General features: G+C 33.4%; 1 protein-coding gene across 13 annotated transcripts in view; it reads right to left on the bottom strand.

The window, feature by feature from the left end:
- LOC133202470 (protein hu-li tai shao-like) overlaps window positions 1-19,285 on the bottom strand; it is a 31,856-nt gene extending 12,571 nt beyond the window's left edge. For 11 of the 13 annotated variants that reach the window (XM_061338299.1, XM_061338303.1, XM_061338306.1 and 8 more), the window contains exons 1-10: window positions 19,135-19,285; window positions 11,896-11,973; window positions 7,527-7,778; window positions 4,820-4,968; window positions 4,170-4,400; window positions 3,823-3,966; window positions 3,545-3,643; window positions 3,168-3,338; window positions 1,586-1,731; window positions 535-664 (exon numbers count right to left, since the gene is read on the bottom strand). In XM_061338299.1, the coding sequence (XP_061194283.1) occupies window positions 535-664; window positions 1,586-1,731; window positions 3,168-3,338; window positions 3,545-3,643; window positions 3,823-3,966; window positions 4,170-4,400; window positions 4,820-4,968; window positions 7,527-7,778; window positions 11,896-11,956 (1,383 nt within the window). In that variant the 5' untranslated portion in view covers window positions 11,957-11,973; window positions 19,135-19,285. Of the gene's footprint in view, window positions 1-534; window positions 665-1,585; window positions 1,732-3,167; window positions 3,339-3,544; window positions 3,644-3,822; window positions 3,967-4,169; window positions 4,401-4,819; window positions 4,969-7,526; window positions 7,779-11,895; window positions 11,974-13,264; window positions 13,290-14,295; window positions 14,359-19,134 lie in introns of those variants that run through there. The other 2 variants (XM_061338300.1, XM_061338301.1) reach the window with 2 other exon arrangements.
- Window positions 19,286-21,685: the final 2,400 nt, after the last annotated feature.

The raw sequence follows: 21,685 nt of genomic DNA, 5'->3' as shown, positions 1-21,685 counted from the left end.
TAGCTCTTCCTGACCCCACGGTCCTTAATTTAGAATAAAAAGCCTGAAAAGATTCCATAGTGTCCTATGTGAAAAGCAATAAAAAGTTTGGTCGGTTTTATTATAAATAAAATCCATTCTTTAAAACATGGATTAATAGTTGTTAATTTTAGAATTAATCTCATTAGCTGATATGATAAAAATTCCATATTTGTTGTACTTTAATATGTAGTATGGATACCACTGACAACTCAGGGCTCCGTTTTACAAAATAACTTAAGACAGTTCCCTCAATTTTAGATATTTTAGCAAAGTCCACCTTTGTAACTTTCTTTAAATTGCTCAACTCAAAACATCTTTTTTTCAAACTTTGGTATATAGGATTATAAATTTTGTCAAATTAATGAAATGAACAAAATAATTTGCAAAAATATATTTTCTAAGTCCTTATGTAAAACTGACCCCTGGTCTTATCTGCACATTTCACGGTAATCTTTCACTATTTATACCTCATTTACCTTTAAAGGACACCTGCTGAGGTATTTGATTGCATACCTTAGTGATCTTTTTAGGGTTGGTTGTTCCAGTTTCTTCCAGTTCTTTCTTGACATAGGTATTGGGAGAGTTTAACCATCCAGCCTTGTAGTGCTGCTTCTGTCTTTCAATGGCTACTTTAATTGGTGACCTGATAAAGAATTTTAACCACTCATTAACTTTTGACTGCTTTTTCATTTCTGTGAGTTAATTGTATACAAATCACATTTTATTCATTAAGATTTTATTTTCACAATTTTGTAATTTTTGATAATTACCCATTGTATGCATTTTCATGTAATGTTTGATAATTACCCATTGTATGCAGGATTTGCCAAAATAACATTTCGTGAGAAATTATAAATAGTCTCTTAAAATAAAGTCAGGCAAATACATTATTTACAGGATCCCTATTACATGATTTTAAAGCTGGGTTGATCATTTCAAAATCATCGTAAACCACAGCATATTTGAAGTGTTCCTAGTGTAGTGGGTTAAATATATAATTGGAGTGTTCATAGTGTAGTAGGTAACATTTATTTGGAGTGTTGATAGTGTAAGGGTTATCTTACATATATTTGGAGTATGCGTAGTGTAGTGGGTATCTTACATATATTTGGAATATTTTTGTTTTTTACATATATTTGGAATATGCGTAGTGTAGTGGGTATCTTACATATAATTGGAATATGCGTAGTGTAGTGGTTATCTTACATATACATGTATTTGGAGTTTTGATAGTGTAGTGGGTATTTTACATATATTTGGAATGTTGATCTTACATATATTTGGAGTGTTGAGAGTGTTGTGGGTATCTTACATATATTTGGAGTGTTGATCTTACACATATTTGGAGTGTTGATAGTGTAGTGGGTATCTTACATATATTTGGAGTGTTGATAGTGTAGTGGGTATCTTACACATATTTGGAGTGTTGATAGTGTAGTGGGTATCTTACATATATTTGGAGTGTTGATAGTGTAGTGGGTATCTTACATATATTTGGAGTGTTGATAGTGTAGTGGGTATCTTACATATATTTGGAGTGTTGATAGTGTAGTGGGTATCTTACATATATTTGGAGTGTTCGTAGTCTCCATCAAACACATAAGTAAATGAACTGGAGGCCGGTGGGATTTCTACATCATCATTGCATTTCTCTCGCTTGGCTTCCAACTTAATGATTGGTTGTCTGTATACAAAACCAGTCCTATAACCCTGTAAAAGACAAAGAAAATTGTGTGTGTATACAAAACCAGTCCTATAACCCTGTAAAGACAAATAAAATTGTGTCTGTATACAAAACCAGTCCTATAACCCTGTTAGGACAAAGAAAATTGTGTTTGTATACAAAACTAGTCCTATAACTTGTAAACAGAAAGAAACTTTTGTTTGTCAGCCCTATAACCATTAAGAGACAGCAAATTGTGCTGTCTGTAGACAAAACCAGTCTATAACCATGTAAGTGGGCAAAACCAGTCAAAAACTCAAAAAACAAAAGACTACACTCTTTTATACTAGGAATAGAGGTCAACAAGTTAACGATAAATATGTGTGTAACACTGCAAATGTAATTCTTTTACTATGTAACTATTCAACAATCATGTCTCCTGTTTTTCAAAATTTTCGGTATTCTCCATCTTGCAGACAACATCTGTGTAAAACATCTTACATGTAACTAAAATTTTATCAACTGGTTTAAAATGCAAATGTTTCAATATAGAAAATCTGGTGTTGAGTAAGATTTTGTGTAGCTGCAATAATGTAGCCCTCTCCAATTTTTTTTTTTTTTTTTTTTTTTTTTGGGAGAGGGCTACAACTCCTTAGGATCTCCGTAATGGTGCAAGTGCAGGAGTGATTCACTACCGCACAGATTTCGGCTCAAATTATCAGTAAGTGGGTATTTTATTAACATGTTTACTGACCTTGATCGATTTTATTTTGGGACAACCAATGAGAATTTGGGATCTAGGGGAGCGGATCTGTATGGAATTCCCTTATTATAAGCATAAATATCACTGTTTATGATAAAAAAAAATCACGTGGAATGCTTTTATTTATCGATGTTTAGTTATATCATACTACACAAACATTTATCAACACCGACATTTACATTATCAAGTGATTCTAAATTTCAAGCGCAAGTCTCAGTACATCACGCGAGAACTGTCATGGCTGCTGAGGTGAACGACTGGAAAACACGCAGATTTATTTTACTTGGTTTTCGCGTATAAAGGGCTATGATGTTGATAGTGAATAAAATTTCCGTCTTATTGGAAGTAAGTTGAATGCAAAAACAATTTATTTTGCCTGCAGTCGCCCGTATCTAAAAAATATATTTGCACCATTATGGAGATGCAGTGGAATTGTAGCCCTCTCCTGAAAATATCAGATTAAAAAAATCGGAGAGGGCTACATTATTGCAGCTAGATTTTGTGCAACAATACTCTGCTTTTTATTAATTAATCCAGGTTCTCATTGAATGTACTTCAATTTACCAATCCGACGGCCTGTACTGAAAGGAAACATTTTATTTTTTGACTGAATCAAACATCGAATCAAGGACCTTGAATCGTGGTTCAACTGCATCACAATTAATTGTTTCACCCCTATCTGGAAAGTATTGGGAGTGAACATATCATTATCGTTCTTACAGCATTATCCAGCTGCCTCATGAGTGCCTCAAACTCTAATTCCCCCGTCTTCCATTTCTTCCCACTGGTATCCACACCTCCACCTCCCTGACTTCCAACAGCAAATGTCTTCCTTCGGACTTCATCATCCACCAAAATTATGTTGTCTAAACCAGCTGGCAAAGCTTTAATCTACACAAATTAAAAGGTATAATTAATGATGAACTGATAATACTGCCTTTCTTATGCATGATTAAAATAGAAGTTTTCTGTTGAATCAACATCCTGTTTAAAAGCACTTGTAAAAATGAAGCAGTTTTAACCCTTTCAGTGCCTATGCATGATTTTGTGGGTTTTTAAACTTCATAATGTTTGTTTATCTTTACTTTTGTACCCACCTGTGATTCACAAGCTGCCATAACATTAAATGCGTAGTGGAAGGCTTCTTCTATTGTTGTACCACAGGCCACAACTCCATGATTTCTTAGAAACATAATCTATGAAAAAATTGTATATAGAAAAAAAAAGTATTAACTAAAAAACCTTCATTTCAATCTACTGTTGAGTCTTTCACTTTAATTTTGTATCATAGAAATGGAAATACACTGATATGATTGAACAACTCCTATATCATTTCTTTTTTATTTATTATACACTCTGTGGCAGTATTTCTTACTTTATTGTTTGGTCCTAGGTGACGCTGTAATGCGTCTCTTTCCTCTTGGTCGACTAGTATTCCATTATATTCATGGTAGCTGACTTCACCACAAATAAGGGCTTCCTGTGACATGGGCAGAAAACCGCATTTCAATGTAGAAACCTGAAATACAAAACCAAATGCAAAAACTGCCAACATTAAATCAAAATGCACCATTTTGATTATGAATTTTTCTACAGTAAGTTTTATAATACATGTAAGACTTTAATTGGCACATTCTTCTGATAAGTTTTATGACAGAATTTAGAAATCAGAGCAGGATTTGACTGCATTGGTTGTTGGCTATAGCAGGAAGACAGGCTTACAGCAACTGCTGCTGGGGTGTGGAGATGAATGACACATCTGAGGTCAGGACGTGCTTGGTGGATTGCAGAGTGAAGTGTGAAGCCAGCTTTGTTGATGCCTAATGTTGTCGTTCCTTTCTCAATCACATCACCCTGCATATCAACTTTTGCTAATGAAGAGGCAGTTATCTCCCCATAGTTCAATCCAAATGGGTTCAGCAGGAAGTGCTCTTGTTCTTGGTTTATTCTGACCTGTAAATAAAATAGCACACATTAAAAATACATGGAAAAAGAAATCTATGTCTTACAGAAAATGATATCTACAAAAAATAACATATTTAAACTTTTCTGCTTCAATTTTCCATGAATGAGCAAGAATAAATTTCAAAACTTGTCAAGAATCAGAAAGTTTTGATAGATATAAGCAACATCAGTACAAGGCTGTTGGTTTACTTACATTTTACACTGAAAGGCTGTTGATTTACTTACACTGACAAGGTTGTTGGTTTACTTAAACTGACAAGGCTGTTGGTTTACTTACATTGACAAGGCTGTTGGTTTACTTAAACTGACAAGGCTGTTGGTTTACTTACACTGACAAGGCTGTTGGTTTACTTACACTAAGTTGGCTGTTGATTTACTAACTCTGACAAGACTGTTAATTTACTTACACTTATATGGTTATAGATGCCATGTCCCCAGCCATACATATCCACCAATCTGTAGCAAGCTGCCAGCTTACATCGGAGGAGCTTCTCTCCCTTGGAGTACCCCAGGCCCTCTGTTCCTTTGATGTCATTGATGGGGATAACTGGGGCAGCTGGGAAAATTGACAGAGCAAGAAATATACAAGTCTGCATGAAGATGATAAAAATATCTAACCATATAAGAATGCCTATTATTTTTATTAGTCACACAATTTTTGGAAACATTTTTTAATAATAGTTATTTTATTTTTACTCGAATGTCAACTAATTTTAGAATATGTTTATGTGGGACAGAATTAAACACATAACAAACACTTCAATATCATGTGTTACCATGAACACTATACATATATTTTGCTTATAGAATTGAGATGTCATCTGAAAATATATTTTAAAAAAAGCCCAACCAGGGAATGAAAATATAGCCTGATTGGAGTAAATATTAAGATATGGGTAGCTTATATTTGTACAACTACACTCTTTACAGTGCTCTATCATTCACTATGAATAACTGTGCCTGCAGGTCAGAACCTTCTATTTTAGATCTGAACATCTCTGGGTGATAATTTAAGTTAATACAATTCAGCTCAAAAAATAACCACAATGATAGCACAATATTTTGGTTACTATCCCACACAAATGTAGTGAATCACCAACTACAAAAAAATCAAGTGTGTGTGTGTGTGTGTGTGCACCAAAATAGACAATTTAAGTCTTCCCTTATTTAGAAGTTGCTTCTAAAGCTGTTCAGTCTGGTGACATAATATTTTATTGATAGAGATCAATAAACAAACAGAAATACACATTCTTTGATCCAAAACCACATGCAAACCAACTAATGAATTATTCATATGAAATCAATATCTGAATGTTATGACCAGACAAAACAAGGAATTAGCCTACCACTTAAGGTGAAAGAATGCAAACAAGTTGCTGTGGAAACCAAATCTTCATAAATGAACACTGACTAAGTAATAAAGTCTTTTTAATACTTTACAATAAGCTCGCTCTTTTCAAGCTCTCTATTATTAGTCATGAAAATCTTATAAATTACATTACTTTCAGGGCCAGAAAAACATGCTTCAAAAGGATTTCACTCACGAAAATTTGAGTAAATTTGATAAATAGGATTTGACTATTTTCCTGGGCACGAAAAGAAAATGGCAACAGCTCACGTATCTTGTTTGCCCTGACATTACCTTTGTGACCAGATTACTACAGAAGATCTATACAGCAAATATCAACACCATAAAATATATGAGTTTACTGCACTACTCAAGTCTTAGTTTTGAGAGAGAGAGACTATGCCCACTAAAGACACATTTCCCGCTCTTTGGAACAATGGGAAACATATATCTGAGATGTCTTTTTATTTTCCTCTACTTAATTCTGGGTTAAATTTAAATGTTTACGTGCTAACAGACATAAATAACAAGAGATGGCAATTCTGAGATAAACAGCTTTATTTGCTCAAAATAAACTAGTCAAACATGTGCTGGGTGCAGCACTAATCTCTACTGGTTCTTATATATTAATATAAGTTATTTTAATTCTATGATGCATGGGTGTAGGACTTGTAAAGTTTTTAAATTATACATTGACTAAAAAAAGCAAGATAGGCAAGTATCTCATGTTGAGTTTAAAAGTCCTCCTTTCTTAATGTATATAAAAAAAGAAATTCATGAAAATAAAGCATTCTGAATAATTATAAGATTTAAAATGTTTTTCATTATTTCAGTATCTTTTACAATTCTAAACATCTAAGTGATTTAAATTGGCATAAAAAATTCACAGGTTGCAGAATAATGCAAGATTTCAAAGAGTTGCAAATCTCTGTTATTAATGTTTCTAATGCTTAAAAAAAGTCTCTAATGCTTTAAACCATTCAAATAGTGGAAGCATCATTATGTAGTCTGGTTACAGAGACTGCACTACTTTCCTTAACTGCCTATGGATCAAACTAATACTTGCTCCATCTGCCTATGGATCACACTAATACTTACTCCCTCTGCCTATGGATCACACAAATACTTATTCCCTCTGCCTATGGATCACACTAATACTTGCTCCCTCTGCCTATGGATCACACTAATACTTACTCCCTCTACCTATGAATCACACTAATACTTACTCCCTCTGCCTATGGATCACACTTATACTTATTCCCTCTGCCTATGGATTACACTAATACTTACTCCCTCTGCCTATGGATCACACTAATACTTACTCCCTCTGCCTATGGATCACACTAATACTTACTCCCTCTGCCTATGGATCACACTAATACTTGCTCCCTCTGCCTATGGATCACACTAATACTTACTCCCTCTGCCTATGGATCACACTTATACTTATTCCCTCTGCCTATGGATTACACTAATACTTACTCCCTCTGCCTATGGATCACACTACTACTCCCTCTGCCTATGGATCACACTAATACTTACTCCCTCTGCCTATGGATTACACTAATACTTACTCCCTCTGCCTATGGATCACACTAATACTTACTCCCTCTGCCTATGGATCACACCAATACCTACTCCCTCTGCCTATGGATCACACTAATACTTATTCCCTCTGCCTATGGATCACACTAACACTTATTCCCTCTGCCTATGAATCACACTAATACTTATTCCCTCTGTCTATAGATCACACTAATACTTACTCCCTCTGCCTATGAGTCCTGACTGACCCTTTGAGTGGGGCAGTAGCAGATCTGTGATTTGTTGGAGGGCCAGAAGACTAGCAGGGTGGGGACCAGACTTGATTGTTTCCTCCACAACTTCTTCCAGCTCCCGACGAAATGCTTCACTATTAAGGACCAGAGACACACGACTTCGGTCATTCATCTGACGAACATCTTCCTTCACCTCTGCTGGACGCATCATCTCTTTAAGGTATTCTGGGTCATCTGGATCTGTCAATAACAATTTTTATAGTATTACTAAAACATGTACATGAATTCATATAGTATTAATAATACATTAAGATGTTTTTCTGTCAATATCCCATAAACAATTAAATGTTTTAAACATGAAAATAATTTTTAACCCTCAAAAAAAATGCATGGGGATTAAGTAAGAACCCTTGCTATTTGCTAAATATAATATATGTAACTAGAGAAACATGCCTACTTATTTGAGGGTCAAAAGGTCTAAGTTCAAGGTCAAATCACTTTTGTTTCAGTTGACACAATATGTTAAAGATGAAACATGCTACAGATGTGATAGATGACAGCACTTACTTTATACCAACAATCAACAGATAATCAATGACTGGAACACTATCAGGCCAGAGAAATATGTAGCAAAATTTTAGCAATATCTTATTTTAAATCATCCAAAATTTTTCTTCTTTATCACAGAATATTTGTGTCTAGGTGGGGGTTCCTTGATAATCTTATTTCCATGAACTGGCCCTGACTGATTAAAGTACATTTATGAAATCTTCTTCATTCTATAAATAAATACACTTCTTTCTTTTTTAAATGTTCTAGGATGATTAAAATAATGACTTCATAGTGTTAAAATTATATGATCATGTCTAATAGTTTAGACATAAATGAGGGGGGAAAAAAAAGACTGCTTCACTTTTTGACATTGTAAATACATGCACTACAATTATAAAAAGATTACGTTTATGCATTATAATAAATCACAGATTTGTATTGTTTGTAGATTTTTTGAGATTGATCACTGCTTGTTATCTTCACCCTTTTCATAAATTTGTGCACAAGTCTTAATTAAAAGCTTTTTTAGAAGCACTGGCTTGCTTGAAAGTGACTTAGAAGCGGTGCCAGTTTTCTCATCTGACTCAGTAATGAATCCTTATTGATTATCAGCATCATTTATACATGTGGGTCATGTTTCAAAGGCCGACAGCTCCAAATAACATGAATATCAATATACAACACAGTCACTGGGAACCTAGAACAAATGTCTACTACTTCACTCTTTGCCAGCTACCAACCAGCCAAATGACCATAAGTTGATTTTTAAATATACAAGTTCTTTCTTATCTGAGGGACTCTAAATTAACAAATACACTGTTATACCCCTAAATATAGGTTCCTATCTAACTACATGAAAAAAGAGTGAATCATTTTAACTGTTCCAATGACTATTGGACTGGAACTGTTAAAGTAGACTGCTGATTGATGTGATGTTATATGGCACTAAAACAGGTTATCATTTACATTGAATGGCCAATGTATGCTTCACAGTTGCTTTAAGACTGATTTACACGATGCATCTTGACACATGTATGCATCTACATGCATGCATGCTTCTCTTTTGCCTCATGCATCTTGTTATTTTAAGTGTGTTTTCACATGGCATTTTTTGAATAATTTATATTAAATATTAAGTATTTTTTAAGTGAAAAGGATACAAAACATGAAAAAACAAAACCTTAACATTCTTTGTTTCAGATTTCTGATCTCATGGAGGAAATCATTCCAGGTTTTCTTTTTACAATAGGTCCGGGACGCTATACTGTAAAAGCACTTCTCCTTATAATGACAATCAATTAGTCTTCTAACTATGACTTTAATAAGTTAATTTCGATCTGCTTTGCTTTGTTCTTTTTGGATGCAATTTTTGCAACCACATTGAGGGAAATTAGGCCTAGGCTCTTATCTCAACTCTGGCCTTTCCTTTAATTGCCCAAGCTCTATTCCATCTGTCAAAATACAACACCTATAAAATCTGACATAAGGAGCTATTTACACTGTGAATTTAGGTGCATGCATCCAAGATGCACGTGTCAAGATGGAAAGTGTAAACTGGCCTTCAGGACAAGCAGAGACAACAAAAACTTTAAAAATGTTTGAAAACTATAGAAAAAAATACCGTAGTATCTGTCACTACTTCATGCATAAAAAAACTTCTACAAATGCAGTCATGTTTTTCAAGAAGGTGTACTCCATTATTTCAAATGTGGTCTTTTTAGATTACCAGTTTAATACTGTAAAAAAAAATTGTCATTTTTCACCCTTCTTCATAGTTAATTGAGGTCCAATGAAGGGCCATTCTGTGTCAGTGACATGTGAGAAGACTTGATGTATCATTTCAGATCTTCAGCGTAATAACATTCACAAGTCAAAGTCTGCCACTTTTTAATACCTCAACACATGACTTCAATGTACAAGTAAGGTAATCTCTGAAGTCTGACAAGTCTAAGGCTTTTGGTCAACAATGACAGGCTATTAACCTCCCACAAAACGTGTGACATCAATGATAAGGCAAGACAAGGGGCACAAGATATCTGATAACAGAGTTCTCCTGCTGTCTGAAGCCAACTAGGGTCAATCTCAAAATACTCTCTGCAATGTGGTTAAAACTAGTATTTGGGGATAAATTTCAATTACAGACAAGAGAGAAGTAATCATAAAACACAGTTCAAGCTGAGAGCTGGTAATAACAGCTGGCAAATAGATACAGCAGACTATAAGCATCAACAATCACTGTTACATCTAGCCTGCATTCCACACATAAGCTTCATTACTGATTACCAGAGGTGGATCAAGGAGTTTACTCATATAAGTTATGTTTTATTTTAAAGATATTCAGATCTTAACACCATTATGACTTGAGACATGTACCCAATACATTACATGTTCAAATAACATTGTTTTCTCTGGACTGAAAGTAGGAACATTAGTGGGGTTACATCGTGTTTTTTTTCCACTAACTCAAAGAGACAGCTAAATAGCTTTGTGTTTCGAGTGGCTTTAAAATGTCAGTGGCAACCCAGCAAGAGAAAGGGAGATAAATGTGTTAATTAGGCCTAGAGATGATATAACATGGTTCACATCAAACAGAGCTTCACAATGAAGTGAAATAGAGGCATGTTTTCCACTATAGTAAGAACACAAAGTCAACTAATGAACTTATAATGGGATGTCAGATCAACTTTATGCCTGGGAAATAAATACATTATCATGAATATCAAATTGGCTCTTTACTAAGGTTTTCATTTGCACTTAAGTGAACGGGATGAATGTGTCATCTAAAAATATCCAAAACTGATCTCTTCCTGCATGTTGTAAGAGACGTTAATTAATAGGAATCCCAGCTTTTAATACCTATCTGGCGATTAGGATAAACATGCAAATGAAAGGCAGTAAGAAATGTATGGCCCACTCAGTTTTTATTTTATTGCTTTTTTTTTTTTTAATTTATTCAATCAATTACTTATTTTTACTTTTTTCCCATCATCTACTTTTGACACATCCCAATTGTTGGGAATGTTTTATTAAGATATAAATTCCAGTTACATTTTTTTGAATCAGTTTACATTGTAACAGTACTCCAATGAAATTCTAACAGTGTCTTATTGCATTTAAATATCCTTACACAACCAAATTATCAGGAATCAAATACAAAACAGGACTGACATATTAAAGTCTACTTAACTCTGTCATATATTATCCAATTATTAACTAGAGCAGCTGCCATCACTCTTTTAAAAATTCTGTTATTTTATATGACTAATCGTGACCCTGCTGTTCTTCGTGTTCCTGAGAAGTTTTTAAAGATTGTTTCCTATATATTCCTCTGTAAAATTTTGATCTTTTGAATCTGCACGATGTCAGAAAGCTTTCACACAAATTTCTTGTTTTCTGGCCAGTGGTTCTTAAAAAAGAAGATTTTTAATATAATCCCACCCTATATTTGCCTTTTCTTGATTATCTCCCCTTGGATTTAGAGTGTGGTCCTTCATTTGAACAAACTTGAATTTCTTTCAACTAAAGATACTCTGTACCAAGTTTGGTTGAAATTGGTCCGGTGGTTCAAGAGAAGAAGATGAAAATGTGAATAAAAATGTGACGTTTACAATAATATGGATGCTGACAGACAATAGATGAATTTTGTTCAGAAAAGCTCACTTGAGCCATCAGCTTAGGTGAGCTAAAAACTATCCAGCATTCCATAGCTCTGTATCATAACATTATCATTGTGTGCACAGTGACAAATTCAAGGTCTTCTAAAACAGGGATGTGTCAACTGGTTGGGAAATCTTAGTAAGCTTACCTATGGTGTCTATATATTTCCCAGTGCTAGGTCCATTCATATGTGCTGTACCGTTAGACATCTTCTTGGGCTTAGCACCTGTCAAAATAAACAAATAATGTACATACTATACACAGTCATCAAATTCTGATGGTTGAATGTATCAAGATGTTTCAATATTCTAAATGACTTTTCTTAAGAAGTTGATAATGTTTAACTTGATTTAGCATTTATGTATAATCTATATTATGGCCTACTATCAGTAAACAAATTATTGAATGATTTCATTTCACTCCACCCTTAAGTGTTTTCAGATTATAGTATGACTAAATTCAGTTTTGTGACATTATTTTATGATATTAATACTCCAGAATCACTTCTGCAGATTATATCATACACAACAACTGTATGGTTTTCTTATGGAATAAAGGATAAATATTCAGTGGATGTAAATACAGACAATTATATATGACAAAATTTGTTTTAGAAAGTTTACTTTTCTTCAGTCTATCATTCCTACTAGATTGATAATGCTGCAGTCATTAAAAGTAATACACAACTCATTACAGCTCTAATATATATAATTCATCACCTGGTTGCTATACCATATCTATGTCTATATTAACATCAAATGATTACCAACACTAAATTGTAATTAAGAATGATCCTGTGGTTATTCTAACATCTGATTCAGAGTATTTGATAATCCAATTCATTAATATTCGCTGAAATAGATCAATAGCGCAGTTCATTTTAAATGATCAACACATCACCCACTAAAGACAAACACAATACATGTTGTCTGCCCTACTTAGACCTGACAGCTTCATTATTGATCAATATGTTTTTATAAAACCAATGACTCACACATCCTTTTTACAGCCTTGCTAAATCACCTCCTAAGCTCTTTTGCGACCATAAAATTATATTACAGCATATATTCAATTTATTTTAAAGTAATTTTTTTTTTATTATCATGCATTCACTAAACTTCACTTACTGAGTAATTTTTTTTTTATTATCATGCATTCACTAAATTTGATTGATTGTAAAAAATGACAAAAATCAAGATCTATCATAAACATATAGTTATTTAAGTTAAAGCCCCAGACATACAAGCAGCTAGTTACAACACAGGCATGTAATACTGATACCATGTACACACACAATTCACACTGCTGTAGTACTAAACCACATGTCTGCCTATGAATGTTTCACAGATGCTCCATAAACATAGCACATCTGATAGACAGTTTCAATCAACAATCTATTTATATGATATTACTGGTATCTACTTCTAACAAAAATTAAGTAAACTCTCCCATGTTGACTACACACAAAACATAACCCCTCCCTAGAATTAGAGCCCAATAACTCCTAAGAAACATACCTCACAGACGTGACCTCAATCTAATTACAGACATCCCTGGAATGCACCAGCTAAACACAATATCAGGATGCTGACTTTACCAGGAGAATCTTCACAGACATCGCCCAGTTTATACCAGCATACTTTATGGGAAAGCAAATGTCAAGTAGACTCCAAATTACTTAAATGGTCCATTTAATTACAAAAATTAACCACAGCTAAACGAAAAATTAACTTTGACCTAATCCTAGGTTTGCATAACATATACACAATGTGAAAATGCATGATTCTTGAAAACATTTTATCAATGGTATACTTCAACAAACATATTGTTTTTTTTAAATTTAGTAGCATGACATAGAAGAAGGCAATGTGTAATCCAGTGTTCCTTCCATCTGTAAAACTCACTTACAAGTAGCCTTTATTATCGCACACCAATGGCAAAAACCTTCTGATAAAACAAACATAATGGGGGCCTTTGAATTCTGACACCTGATAAAAAAAAACCCAACATTTTGGTAACAAACTTCTACCATTTTTTTCTTCCCCTTACAGCTGATTTTTCAATTCACTCTAAAAGCTACAAAACAGATACAAACTGCTTTCATTGACTTTGATGAAATGAGATTTTATATCTCTTATTCACATCTCTTATACATCCACTTGCTCTGAGTTGGATAGTATTAAATTTTTTCTTAAAGATCTGTCAATCTTTCATTAATTTTAGATAGATATTTTCAAACAAAAAAGAAATTTTATTTCATAAGACACAAGACCAACAAATCTGAATGTTTTACTTTACATTATATCATCAAATATATGATCCTAAATCATTACTAAACAATCTTCATTAACAACAGATTCACATATCTTAGAAAGCTGAATGTGTAAAAACTTATACATCAAGGGGGCTAACTACGTCAGGGGTAAACAACCACATGCAGAAAATAGCTGTAGATATTTTGTAAAAACAAACTCAATGACACTGACAAAGCATCTATAAAACTGCATTTGAATTTGATGCCAATGATGTGAAAATCATGATCACTTACCAATAGAAATATTTAAGAAAATATGACTCTAATTCAGCTGTTGACTGCTTCACTTAGCATGACCTATAATGAAAATTAGTATAAACTAAAATATGGGCAGGCACTGAAAAAGTCATGAAAGAAAACAACCAATAGCACACTACTTTATATACATGTATTAGTATGTACTGTTCATATGTCTTTATGTATATACATGTATAAGTATGTACCTGTTCATGTCTTTATAATTACTTAACCAACACACAATTTAACAATGTACTTCTCCCTCTTGCAAGTTAATGACAGAAATACTAATAGTGACATCCCCTAAATACCTTACACAAGCTTTCAACAAGTCCACACACTGAAAATATCTGAATGCATATATACTAAGATAGTGCTGATCAACATTATGATAAAATCTCTCATTTCTATACATATCTGTGCACTCTACAAGACCTGCATGTGCACAACTGAGATATCAATCAATGAAGTCTGTGTTTATATTCTGTATGTAAGCACACTTTAATTAAATCCCCAAGTCTAGGGTTCACACAGACCTTCATTATATAAAACAGAAATAACCAGTTCAGATTTTTACATTTATTCAAACAATCAGCCATGAGCTCAGATCAATCAAGTTTTCTGCTAAACAACAAATAAACCCCTGTTGGCCTGTATACAGAGATGTACACTGGATTTATTAAAAGCATATACTATCAAGAAGAAATATATATAAACTTTCTGAACTTTTTACTGACACCAAGATTAGAGTGTGAAAAATACATATTATTTTGAATTGTAGTTTACTCAACCTGTTAATACATAGATTTGTTTCTGTTTTGTGTCATGCTAAACACAGTAACTTTAATATGTGAAAAGAAGTCCAAATTTACCTTTATTTTATATGGCTTATTAGTACATGTACTACTGTATAAACAAAACTATAAAGCTTACAATACTGCTTCATCCCTACTTCCCATCAAGTACTGACAATTCTCACTCCTACACACCCCAATTAGAGACTGCACTAGACTGAGTAGAGAAGTACAGAGATTCTCATCTGTTTTCTTTCCTATTGATATTTGCATTGATCACATAAAAACATCATATGCAACAATGCTGAGGTACATGTAATTCTGTAATGTGCACTATTTCTGCTATATATATATTTTAATAATGATGACTGGGAGGAAAATTTGATAAAAGCTATATACATTATGCAACAAGTTAACAACATGTAATTGTGCTTTGTTAATACATCATAACACAAATATAAAGCCTTATTATATATACTTGACAAGTAAACTTTATAAGGAGTAGCATTTGAATGATTTTCACAGATTATTCTTTTTTATTTAGTAGACAATGACTGATTGAAACACTTATTCATCAAATTCTTAAACCAATTAATTAATAGAATTATGGGCCTTGGTAAAGGCTACTTAAGTACCATGTTTCGGTGAACTCAGTCCAACCCTTTGGGAGAATTATGTATCTTGATGTAGTCTACTTCTGTATTAAGCTTAATTAAAACCAGACAAAAACTGTTAGAGCTTATCACCACAGACAAGTAAAAATTTTGACTTTTTATCTTGTTTTCATTCTTTGCCTGACATGGACAAACTATCAAGCACCTAAAAATATGATGGAGAGTGTAATAGCACTCTCCCTCAGAGAGTGTAATAGCACTCTCCCTCAGAGTGTAATAGCACTCTCCCTCAGAGTGTAATAGCATGTGATGTTTAAGACTTCTTTAGCTATATAATAAACCCCATTTTCCTTACTTGGAAATTTTGGCTGTGGAAGTTTTGAATATGAAATTTGGAGTGTGATAAATAAGCAACACCATGTTATCTGTCCATTCCTGGTGTTTTCCAGGACATGTATAACTTTGTAAAAGAAGAACAAAGTCACTTGGCACAAAAGTTGCCCTGATCAGAACCCTAATCTATTGTCATTTGAGCAGTGTCATTTTAGTCACAAGGTTCTGAAGCTTAATTTTTTAATAAAAAGACCCATAACTTTGTACATGTAATGGAGAAAAAACAGTAGCTCGTATTTCTCACAAATATATGACACATTGGGTGTGTCAATGACTTAAGTACTTATGTTGTAAGTTCCTCTTGAGCAGAAATTGTGTTGAGACACACAGCTATACATACCATTGGGTCAAGTCAAAGGATTCATCAGAATATAAACTTTGTCAAGGTCATAATAGCTGCAATAATGTAGCCCTCTCCGATTTTTTTTTTTAACTGATATTTTCTGGAGAAAAAAAAAAAAATCGGAGAGGGCTACATTATTGCAGCTAAGGTCATAATAGTAATTTTACACAGAGGTTGCAGGAGACTGACTCAAAGGTTACTAAATGATTTGCGACTAGGATATATACTAATGAATCTGAGAGAAATCCAACACTCTAGATGTGGTAGTATAAATTTTTTGTGTCATATATTATCATACATACAAATATTCAAAATTGCACCAACCCTGCAGGAGTAGTAGTTCAGTAGGGCAGTTCTAAGCTCTAAAAATTTAAAATCTTCATCTCTTTTGATTAGTTTTCATCAGTAGATATCACATTTTAGTTTTAATTTATGTTAACAATAATTTATCTATTCACAAAAAAATCAGTTCTTGAATAGTTTACTACTTTGATATAGTCCATTTGAGAAAACCCCATTTTAATATAATGGATAATGGACTTTTTTAAGTTTTAATAATATTGTAACTTTTATGTATAAAGATTTATTTATAAGTTATACTACTTTGATATAGTCCCTTCAAAAAATTAATGGATATATTTTTTTGATTTATTGTAACCTTTCAATATTTAAGGCATATATTATTTTCTGAAGAGTAATAGTACGATATGGACGAGTGGTTAAGAATCTGCTCTTGCAGAAACAAGTGGTCATGGCATTTTTTCTCTATATGAATATATCAAAATAATTCCATTGTTAATTGTATTTCTACTGATTCATTCAGTAGCCAACTTGATAATCAGGTACTACTATAAGCGTCTGACTTTACATTAACTTAAAACAATCACCTATGTCCTTCATGTAAATGTCCCCACTGAGGCACTGACAAATACAGTGAAGGTCTTTAAGTGCTTTTCTCAATTAGCAAGTAACACATTTTACTCAAGTATCTTTTTCCTGAAATTTCTTCTGAAATGTATCTATATACAGAGTTGAAAACAAGAATTTAAAGCAATTAGGATGTACTTCATTACACAGATTAAAAAATAAAAAAAAAACATGATGTCAGGAAATCTTCAATATCAGGAAACACCTATAACTTTCTGCAACTACATCATTTTCTTTTATAGCCCTGTGATGCAAGTATTCCATAAAAATTCTCATCTCAACACTTCTGGGAATTCAGGCACAGTTAAAAAGTCCAACTCAACTGGCCAAATACTCTAAATAAATTCATTGGCAAAGGAAAGATCAAAGTCAAATGTTGAACAGCAACAAAATTGTCAAGTGTTTGGAGTCCGAGAAGTTACGATTGATAATCGATCTGGTCTCAGAATTTGTCCCAAAAAGTTAAGTTGTAAGGAAAATGAGTTGTGTCTAAGACTTTCAAATATTCAGTAATTTAGGGCCGTAACAGGAAAGGAGAAAATATGATGGATCAGACCCAGGATTCGAAGCTGGGCTCCCTGAATACTAGTTGGGTACCAACTGAGCTCTCTGGCCACCAGTGATCGAATCTACATGACCACCACAAGGACAAATAAAATTTTGACTGGGAGTGAATAGAAAATGATAGTTGAACATCACCTCCCTGATCTTCTTGTGGAAATTCACGTTATTGAATACATAAATCTCCTTCAAAGTGGGGTGCCCTGTTTGTTTACAAGATTTTGTTCCTTACCTTTAAAGTTTTAGCATTTTTATATATTTCAGTAGAGGGAAAATCTCTTAATGATAACAAAAATAGAAAATGATGCCACAGTCAGATATCAGAATGTAGGTATGAATTGTTATCCCATCTAAAAAAAAATCTCATCGGGGGGGGGGGGGGGGGGGGGGGGGGTTACAACATCCATACACCAGATGCATTTGATTCTTCCCAACCCCAATCCTTTTTTTATATTCAATATTCATTTCTGGCAACAGAGGGACTGGACCATGGCCTTTATGCCTCACATCAACTCATACATTTTTTTCTTCTAAATAACAGCTATAGGCCTAGTGAATATCGTCCGGACAAATTGTCATTATTTACTAGTGTATCATACATGTAATGTCAGATAATTTGCTTGGTTGCAGATGCATGGCAGCTAGTATGTTTTTATACTAATGCTCTCAGCATGACTTTGCATATGATATTTATGTACCTGTGTTTAAATTAATGAAGGAAAAAAATTTCATGAATTATCCTCCATCCCTTATGCTTACTCATGTTACTATTTCTATATCTAAATTCTTACTTTGAAGAGAGATAGCATTTCATAGTGAGTCTACAACTTGGCTCTGAACTGATAAAGTGAGCCAGCTACTGAGGCAGCGGAACGCTCCAACAAGCCCAGATAAACAACTCCCCGCTGAGAAAACTCGACCTTGCCTTGCTAGATTTTCGACTCGAATGCATGTATGCACTAAAGGGTTACACACTATCAGCTTTCCTTTTCATTTCATATTTACTGCATTGGTGTATATCGATACTCATATAACAGTTAAAAACAAACAAACCGATCAATCAATGAACTCAATCGATTGTCTGGCAGACAGGAAATCAAATCTCTGTTGAAAATCGCACAACACCGTGTCGCCGACAATGTTACGCCCAAATATTTTTCTTAAGGTAAATAAGAATATAAACATTTAAGCATCTAAAACTTACCCTCGGAATGATATCAGTCAGGTGATATATCTATATTTCTCGAAACATGCACAAGAACGGTACTATTCCTGCCAAAACTGACCCAGAAACAGCTTGGCTTTCCCGATTTTCACATCTATAATTAGCTTCTGTGGCTCTTCCAACAATTGAACAAACCTCTTTACTGAGTGTGAAGAGGTAGAATTAATGTTTGTCCACTGACAATTCTCTATTTAGAACTTTATAAATACGTCCATATATATTTGAAAAATATACACATGGAGGTCTTTGATAATCCTAGATTATTTTACCGGAAGTGCACTTGTTGTAAAAGCGGAAGTGCATACATTACATTATGACATCATCAATGTTATAACTCTGGGGACAGTTTCAAAATTAAAATGTAAATGATTAAGTGAGTAGGGGAGGGAGTGGGGAGGGGAGAATAAGGCCTTAATTTCCTTTTCCTGAAGAGTTTCATCCCTACACAAATCGTGCAATAAAAAAGGGGGACATACATGTATCAAATTGAATATTCCCAAACTCAATTAGCCTAAAAGAAAAGACTTTTCAGGAAAAGGGATTGTTAAATATATAAAAATGGTACACATTACATCGAAAATCTTCTTCATTTATAAATGAGGAGTACTTGCACAGAGACTATTGAAACACATTAATATATAAGAAAAAAACATTTTGTTAGAGATTGAGCTGCTAAACATTTGCTTAGATCAGGGACCTATATACTATTACATATAGGTCCCTGCTTAGATCAATTAATGTAATGTAATTTGCTAAATGAGGTAATTCTTCTAAATATTTTAATTAATTACTGAGGTTAGTAATGTTTTATCATAATAACATGACTGCCCTAATACACATGGAAATGATGCACGTTGCATTTGTGAAAACTTTCTCCATGTAATGAAAAGTATATTGCACAGGGAGTATTAAAATATAAAAGAAAAACAATTGATATATTGCTATCGCCTAGTAAATTCTATATAATTTTAATATATGTCATTGAATTTCAAGAAGAACAAATGATTGTATGCATGTGTATATACATATATTCAACACAAGGAGTATCTTCCATAAACCACATTTACAAATTAAGAAAACTCTAAACACTGCACACAAAAGAGTTCTACTTGTATGGTAGTTTTATGCAGTTTAAGTGATCTGCCCTTAGAAGTATGATTTAAAAAATATTCATTTACAGTTAATTACCCAATTTGTAATAGATTAAAATATTCTTAGCATTATATTAGACCAAGAATATGAAATTGAATTTATTATTTCAATTAATTTTGAATTCCGATGATGATTTTTTGCCAAGTCCAAAAAACACTTTTTATTGGTGTTTAGAGCTTCCTTTACTTAATTCTTTCATATTTGTATCTTAATGGTGAAATATTGCTATGGATTCTGTTCGTAAACTTAATTACTTCTTAGTATTTTCCACTTTTTCCCTGAAATGGCTGAACCAATTTTGACCAAATATGGTGTGAAAAATCTCTGGATGAGCAGATTAAAAAAAGATCATGAATCTCAACCCCCTGAACCCATGAGGACATTGTATGCAACCTTCAAAAATCTTCTTCCATACTCCTGGTGCATACAACCTGTTTGCATGATTATTATATAATAGCCCCAGGATGGCCCTAATTAAATTGGTCACATATGGTGAATTACATTTTTGGAAATGATCTTTTCTAATCAATTTAAAGGAGACAAATTTATTGGCAGGTTATTTGATAAAATACATCGTTCTTGTAATAGTAATGTAACAGGAGAGGAGAAAATGTATGGCTGGACTAGCTGGGAATCCTGGACCCCTGCATCACTAGTCAGGTGCTCTACCCAGTGAGCTTACCCAGGCCAATACCCACTGCCCAGGCCATTAGACATTACAATAAATCTACTCCCTCCTTAAATTGTCTTTGTCCTCAATGACACAACTCAATTAAGTTCTTATTTGCCCCTGGTAGGACTTTCACTTACAAGTCTAGGGGGTGGCCAACGGCATGACATTATGTCACAAGAAAGGAGAAAATCTATGACAGGAATCAAACCCCAATCCCTGCATCACTAGTCAGGCCAATATCCATGGTCCAAACCATTACAACTGAAGTAAATAGAAGAACTAAAGTACCGTACAAATATATAATACATGCAATTTTCTCCAAATGCCTGGATACCTATTATTTTTATCCTAATTTTGTTGATCAATTTTCAGTTGCAACATGCATAGTGGGTGCTTTTATTCTCATGTCCTGAAAATATATTTGAGATTTGATAATTTTCCCTTTATGATTAACTATAATGATTATTGGTAATTTGAAGAAATACCATGGGTAAATACACATTACTTTGAGAATTCAAAGACATTTTTATAATGTCTAGATAGCATCTAGATATAAAAAGTTTAGAGAAAGTGGGAGGGGGACTTAGTCTCATCATTTTTTTTTTAAATCTTAAAAAATTCTGTTTTCATGCAATTAATCCCTCCCCTCCCCATGAATGATGCAGTGCACTCTATCTTGTTCCACATAATAAAAATTTGTCAGAA

Source organism: Saccostrea echinata, unplaced genomic scaffold (genome assembly GCF_033153115.1).
Source record: "Saccostrea echinata isolate AGI-Se365-2 ecotype Australia unplaced genomic scaffold, CSIRO_AGI_Sech_v1 ptg000047l, whole genome shotgun sequence".
Taxonomy (NCBI): Eukaryota; Metazoa; Mollusca; class Bivalvia; order Ostreida; family Ostreidae; genus Saccostrea; species Saccostrea echinata.
The sequence above is the reverse complement of the archived record's forward strand: the minus strand, read 5'-3'. Positions and strand labels throughout refer to the sequence as shown.